General features: G+C 61.7%; 1 protein-coding gene across 2 annotated transcripts; it reads right to left on the reverse strand.

Annotated features, from left to right (window-relative positions):
- Nucleotides 1-442: 442 nt before the first annotated feature.
- On the reverse strand, nucleotides 443-5,288 carry LOC117641806 (facilitated trehalose transporter Tret1-like). Of its 2 annotated transcripts, XM_034379461.1 has the most exons (9): nucleotides 5,059-5,288; nucleotides 4,570-4,583; nucleotides 3,270-3,399; nucleotides 2,966-3,194; nucleotides 2,340-2,512; nucleotides 1,992-2,253; nucleotides 1,730-1,904; nucleotides 1,322-1,639; nucleotides 443-1,241 (listed from the first exon to the last, which is right to left on the reverse strand). In XM_034379461.1, the coding sequence occupies exons 3-9, from the start codon at nucleotides 3,391-3,393 to the stop codon at nucleotides 1,077-1,079; spliced, it is 1,446 nt and encodes a 481-aa protein (XP_034235352.1). In that variant the 5' UTR covers nucleotides 3,394-3,399; nucleotides 4,570-4,583; nucleotides 5,059-5,288; the 3' UTR covers nucleotides 443-1,076. The 2 variants fall into 2 exon arrangements, with proteins under 2 accessions (XP_034235352.1, XP_034235342.1); XM_034379451.1 differs by lacking the exon at nucleotides 4,570-4,583 and having other exon boundaries at nucleotides 5,059-5,285.
- Nucleotides 5,289-6,714: the final 1,426 nt, after the last annotated feature.

Raw genomic sequence — 6,714 nt, forward strand, 5'->3', positions numbered from 1 at the left:
CAGAGCTTCTCGGGCCATCGACGCCCTCCTGGCGCATCGCGCTGGGCCTCCTGTACTGCACAGTGCAGGCGACCGGAATCCGTGGGGAATCTCGGTGGCGGCAATGCCGGGCAATGCTGGGCGACACCGGGCAGTGCCGGACGGTAGCCGGGCGTCCTTAGCGTCCTTAGATAGCGCGGCACTCTTATCGGGAGGAGCAGCAGGCTGATTCCGACGAGTCATTTCGCCACTCCGTCTCTGTCGCTCTCACGGAGCGCCCCGTTCGGGTGCGACAGAGACAGGGCCACTACGACTACTACTCGGAATCGCTCGCCAGGTGTGATAATGCCGGGTGCTTTATGACATTCTCAATCACCGTCCGAAAGTCCGTGTCGGCTTCGGCCTTGGAGATTACCAGACAGAATGGAGCAGGATTGAAACGCGCGGCAGAGGGTAGGCGTGCTGTATTTTCTTACTTTCTTTATTAACAAATAATATCTGCTACTTACAAAATAATACACGGAATACTCTTCCTCAAATTTGAAACCAAAATCAGTCCAGGCATTTTGGGGGCAAACTAACAACTGAGGTCTTCAGATTTGCACAGCAAAACTACTCTTGAGAAATTGAGTATACACGCGAGAATGATAATTTACACTTATGACGATGACTATATAATAGGTGATATGGCACGAGATAGCGTTAAGTATAGCGATGGGCGTTTTTAAAATGATTGTCCTGGTATCACTGTGACAATCCAGACTGGGTTACATAACAAAACCGCAAGGCGGCCACACTTTTACAAAACTAAAGCAGCTGGGATAGAAACACCGTCCAAGTGACGCGACGGTTCTGGCCCACCTGGTTTCATCAACCTATTGAAATTTATTCGATTTCCTGAGTTTTGTGCGTATTGACCAATCATGAAGAAGCGGTCTTTACGATGAATACTTAGTGGTTCGATTTTACTTTTCTAACAGAGCAGCAAGCGCGACATGGGAGAAGCTACACTACCTGCTGCAGTCCAGTGCTCCCGCGCAACGTCTGCGTTACGTATTTTTCGGTACTTTGCAGGAAGCCTCGAGGTGCACGAGGGACTACCGCGACCTTCTGCCACTCAGGATGTCCTGCACCTCCTGCTGGGACTTGCCCTTGGTCTCGAAGACGAGCACCAGGACGAACACGGTGGCCGCCACGCAGCAGCCGCCGAAGGTCCAGAAGGTGCCCGCCGTGCCGATGCTCGTCATCATGGTGCCGAAAACCTGCAGCATGAGAAGAAGGGGGTCAGCATCTAGGAGGCGACCGAGGCGACACTGTTGGGCGCGGGTTGGGCTGCCCTTACCTTGGTGACGGCGAAGGCCATGATCCAGTTGACGGCCGCCGCGACGGTGGAGGCGGACCCCTTGACCTCGTTGGTGAAGATCTCGCCGGCCATCATCCAGGGGATGGGCCCAAAGGCGAGGCTGAACACCACCACGAACAGCACGACGCACATGAGGGGCAGCCACCCCAGCTTGGACACGTCGGAGCCGGACTCGCTCATGTAGAAGTACACGCCCAGCAGGATGTGCATGGCGGACATGATGGCGGCGGAGCCCAGCAGCAAGATGCGGCGACCCGCGCGCTCCACCAGCAGCGCGGCGGCCAGCGTCGCCAGGACCTGCGCGACGAACACGGAAGGGAGAGGTTGGACACGCCAACGGTGTGAGGGCCGCGGACTACCCTGCCCCGCTGAGTCTCTCTAGCATACCTGCACCACGCCTACGATTATAGTGGCGATGCTGGGGTCCAGGGTGCTGCCCGCCGCCTTGAAGATGGTCACGGTGTAGAACATGACGGCGTTAATGCCGGAGACCTGCTGGAACACCATCAGGCCGAGGCAGATGACGAGGGCCTTGATGACGGCGCGGGACTTCAGCATATCTCTGGAAGGCGTGAGGTGTGACGGTTAGAGACCCGAAGAGAACGGAGCAAATAAGTGAAGCCGCTACCGGGATTTGAACCCGCGTTACCCGAGGGACGCGTCGTTGCGCGCGGCCTCCTGCAGGTTGCGCTGCATCTCCCCCAGCTCGGCCTTGGCGCCGCGGTACGACGCGCCGCGCAGCCTCCGCAGTGCGGCCTCCGCGTCCGCGGGCTTCCCGGACTTGAGCAGGTGCAGCGGGGTCTCGGGCAGGAGCAGCACGGCCACGCACCACACGATGGGCACCATCATGCTCACCGCGGCCAGGACCGTGTACGACGCGAAGCCCCCCACGATGAAGGTGAGCAGGATGCCTGCGAGGGAGAAGCAGACGGCGTTGGTGTTTTCAACTCGCGGATCATTTGAGGCTCCACATGGAGGACGCGGTTCGAGGACGCACCGATGGTGACCTGCAGCTGGAAGAAGGCGCCGAGCGTGCCGCGGATAGACACCTCGGCGATCTCGGCGGCGTACATGGGGGCGGCCACGGAGGTGGCGCCGGTGGCCAGGCCGCCGATGAAGCGCGCGGCGTACAGCATGGGCACGTTGCTGGCGAAGAGGATCAGCAGCCAGCTGAAACAACAAGCCAGCCAATAAAGCACTTGAAGCAGCCGTAAATCAGAGGCCCTAGAGGCCGCGCGGCTAAACGCGGGCTGAGGCTGGAAATGTAGAGCCCGCGAGGGTGGATCTGGCGGTCGGTATCGCCGCGGCGGGGCGGGGCGGGGCGGGGCGGGGCGGGCGGGGCGGGGCGGGGCGGGGCGGGGCGGGGCGGGGGTGGAGGAAGACGCGAGTACGCCGAGAACACGCATAATTCACGATCCCGCGCACGCCGGCGCGGCGCACCTCAGCGCTACGCCACGCCACGCCCCGCCACGCCATCCTCCGATAATCGAGTCCATACAGTATTCCCATTCCCTGAACAGGCGCTCCTCGGGCCGGCGGCGCCGCGCCGAGTGACGCGGCCAAGGCCGTGTTTGCTTACCGCGCACCGCGCCCTCCTCGGCCGCCGTCACAGCTGCACCCTACCTGATAACGAAGGGCACGGACAGGGCCAGCATGGTCACCTTCCTGCCCAGCTTGTCCGTGAGCGGGCCCGCGGGCACGGCGCCGATGCCTGCGCCGATGGGCATCAGGGAGCCGATCCAGGAGCCCTGGTCCGGGGAGACGGGCAGGAACGAGTCGTCGGCCTGCAGCGCCTCGAGCGTGGGCGCCGTCCAGGCCAGGACCGTGCCGGCGGCCAGCGCGCCGAGGGTTGCTGCGGGAGGAAGGTCAGCGGTTCAATAATGTTCAGCGCAGTGTCGCCGTCTTTTCAGCAGTGTGCGCTACGTACCCAGGAAGCCCGCGACGTACTGCATGAGCTTCTCGCCCTCCTCGCGGGGCGCGCTACCGCCGTTCAGCTCGGGGCCGTTCTCCAGCGCCACCATGGGCGTCTCCTCGCGCTGAGTCGTCGCCATATTGCACTGCACGCCGAGAAGGAAAAGAGCATGACAGTGTCACTTTCACTATTTGTGGCAGTGTATCGTTTTCTCTGAAAGCTATGTTGGCCATCGTCCATGTCGGCTGAGTGTTTCGATGTGCAGGCCGATCATTGATTCAGAAGGCAGCGTGCAAATTGACGCGGGGAGTTATGGACAGGTGCAGGCGACAGGGTAAAAAAGTGCGCATGCGAGTGAGTGTGAGTGTGTGTGGGGGGGGGGGGGCCACCGCGGTGCATCTCAGCAGAGGTTACCCGCGGGTCAGGCGGGGAAGTCCCCCCGACGACACAAGGCTGACCGACTCCGATTGAACGCGACCCGCCTTTCTGACGACGAGGAATATGGGTGGAGTGGTCCAAAAGTAATCACTTCAGCCGGAGTAAATCGCTGCGAGATATAGGCCGATAAGGCGCGCTCAAGTGGCGGCCATAGATTGGTAATATGTGACCTTACATCATGGCAGCGCCATTAAGATAACTTACTGACCACCACTGCGCTGACTGCGCTTACGGGGCAGATGACACTGTCGCCCAAGTGTCGCCAGACTAAAGACGTTTTCGCGTCCGGTAGACGTTACGTTGGCAACAAGGGGGGCGGGCCCGGGCGGGGCGGGGCCGTCGAGGGGAGATTGTGGGCGATTTGAAGACCGTCGCGAGCATAGAGCCGAAAATGGTTTCGGGGAATGCCTTCGGAAAGTGCGCCGGTTCGGCAAGCGGAAAAGTCAGCGTCGGGAAAGAAATTGCGTACATTTTCTGTGCCAGAAAATAAGTTGTGGCAGCTCTGTTTTTTTTTTTGTTGTTTTTTTTTCATTGGGTTGGAGATGTCCTGAAGCCACCCTCGCGTGCCCCAGGCCCGTGCCACCGCCCAGTGCTCAGCGCGGCTCAGCGCACGCAGTGCACGGGATGGGGGCAAGGGGCCTCTAGCTCCGGGTCGATCCTGACAACGTCCCCGCTTGACTCGGCTTGACTCGGCTTGACTCCACCCATGCCGGCCGGCACTGCCGGCACTGCCGCGGCGAAGCCCAAGCCGGTCGACGCCAAACAAGCCGTGTGCTCTCAGCAGCGCCTCGCTCTTACGGACGCGATTCTGCAGTTTTGCTCTGTTTACTCGTAGGCCAGGCATACGTCGCGCGCGGTCGCCTCAAGCATTATTTACCTTGGACCAGCAACCTTGAAGACAAAAAATCCGATTTCAGTTGTGGGGAAGGAACGGTTTGCGCGGTGGTTCGAAGTACTTTCTGCCACTTTAAGGTGGGAAATTTGTGCCGGGAAATAAAGTCTTTGTGAGGGCGTCGAGGTGTTTGTGAGTGTAGGACACGCCCGGCTGCTATGATTGAATGGAATTAACCCTAGCAAGGACCCGCATCACGCGTAATCAACAGCAGTCTGTAACGGAGGTCCTGGTCCCGATGGAGCCCTTTTCGGTGCGGGAATTCCTGCGTACTATAATTCCACCACCATGTAGTTCAGGCGGTCGACCGTGTCCTTGCCACAAATTGCAATCACACTCTGTTCACGCACTCGCCGGTGTCCGTATGGCGATCGTCCCTGCAGCCCTATCGTGACCGCGAGCGCTAAAAGCAAAAGCACTCACGGCCGATACGGCGGCGCGGACGCCGGACGCCGCCAGACGGCGCGTACTCACCTCGTCGCCGTGAACCCTCGCCGAATGGGTGTCCTGTCCGCGGGCCGGTGGGCGTGGGACGCGGCGTGGGGCCCTCGGGGCTGTGACGGGCACCTAGCCTGCGGTGCGATGCGGCGATGCGGCGCGTCCACTCGCGCGGTCCTGTGTGAACGCGGCCCTGCCTGCGGCCGTCGCGGTGTCGCGGTGTCCGCCGGGGGGCTCTCGTTGCTCGTTGCGCGACCAGCACGCCGACTACGTAGACCACGTCTGGGCGGCCCATGCCCGCACCGAGGCCCGCGGCCCGCGGCCCGCGCTCCGCACCTCGCCGCCGAAGGGGCATGGCGGGGCCTAGAGCGGGGCCGGGCCCAGAGGGGCGTGCCAGCGTGCCGGCGAGGACCCAGGGCACGGCCTTGTGGGTGGGGCTGGCTGGGGCTGGCGCGCCGAACGCCACCTTGCCACTTCGTCTTATCAATTCGCATCATTCTACAACAGTGCCATGCAGTGCCATGCAGTGCAGGCGCCATGGCGCTCTTGAAATTCCCGCGCCCGAGTGGAGCCTCAAGCGCCACCTCACCTCGAGGCCTCGAGCGCCGCCCAATGTGGTGCGAAGCTGCAGGCCGGTCGTCGCGCTGTCGCTGTCTCTCTCGCACCCCTACGGAACGAACGGGCCGCGCCGTGAGTGCGAGAGAGACAGCGCGCTGCTTGCGATGCCGCGTCCATTATTCAGGGCCTGCTGCTGGCGTGCCGCGTGCCGCTGCTGGCTTCCCTCACGGTCCCTTCGGTTGGGTTGGAGACTTTCCTTGAACAGATGGAAATGCGGTTCAATGAGAGATAAGGGAAGGCCAGGCCGGCCGGCGTGACGGTGTAGCGGCCGGCCGGCGCGCGGACATACCCCGCGTGCTGCCGCGCGGTCGGTTCCGAACCGCGGGGTATCGCCGCTGCGGCGCTGCGCTCTGGCGGCGCGGGGTAGCGACACAGAGGCGGGCTCGGTGTTCGTTCGTTACTTTGGTGATTCGTAAGTAGAGCTGAAATTGACATGAAGCGACTCTTTGTTCTGAAGCATACGGTGGCGATTTGAAGAAGTCACTGACGAAACCAATACAGTGGGTGTACCTCGTTTTGCGCCGGTTTGCAGGGTCCACTTTTATACTGGCAAGCAGTCCTCAGATATTTTGCAGTCAACATCAGTGATGAAGGTGTGCCCTTCCGTGAAAAGTCCTCCATCTCTGGAAAAGAGACAATCCTCCAGCAGTGCTGGAGGCGGCCTTCCCTTCCCTTCGCGCGTCACTTTCCTGGAAAAGGCTCCTTCGGCGGCTTCGCGAAACTCGCAGGACTCGGCGGACCTCTGTCGGTACGGATCGGAACTAATTTGTCCTGGCCGCTCATCCCAAATTATTTTCCTCCTAATGTGCGAAACTGCGGTCTGCGGGTCTGCGGGGCGAAGAGGTGTCGGAGGGGCGTAGGGGGGCGGCTAACCCGACCTGGTTCGGGAGCTCGGAGCACACAAGACACCCTGAGGCTGAGGCCCGCGAGAGGCCCGCGAGAGGCCCCCGAAGGGTACCCAGGTGCAAGCGGGGCCCGGGTAGCCCGGGTAGCCCTGGGAAGCCCCGGGCGGGGCGGTGGCGGGGCCTCGGGCGGCGCGGCGGAGGCCTGAAAGACCGGATCTTCTTTGATGGT

This window comes from Thrips palmi, unplaced genomic scaffold, assembly GCF_012932325.1.
Source record: "Thrips palmi isolate BJ-2018 unplaced genomic scaffold, TpBJ-2018v1 HiC_scaffold_1, whole genome shotgun sequence".
NCBI classification, from domain to species: Eukaryota; Metazoa; Arthropoda; class Insecta; order Thysanoptera; family Thripidae; genus Thrips; species Thrips palmi.

Excerpts from the sequence above, each read along its gene's own strand:
- LOC117641806 (XM_034379461.1), bottom strand. The coding sequence starts at position 3,393 with ATGGCGACGACTCAGCGCGAGGAGACGCCCATGGTGGCGCTGGAGAAC. Across the intron at positions 2,513-2,965 it reads TCCGTGCCCTTCGTTATCAG|CTGGCTGCTGATCCTCTTCG; the intron begins GTAGGGTGCAGC and ends TTGTTGTTTCAG. Across the intron at positions 2,254-2,339 it reads CCAGCTGCAGGTCACCATCG|GCATCCTGCTCACCTTCATC; the intron begins GTGCGTCCTCGA and ends TCTCCCTCGCAG.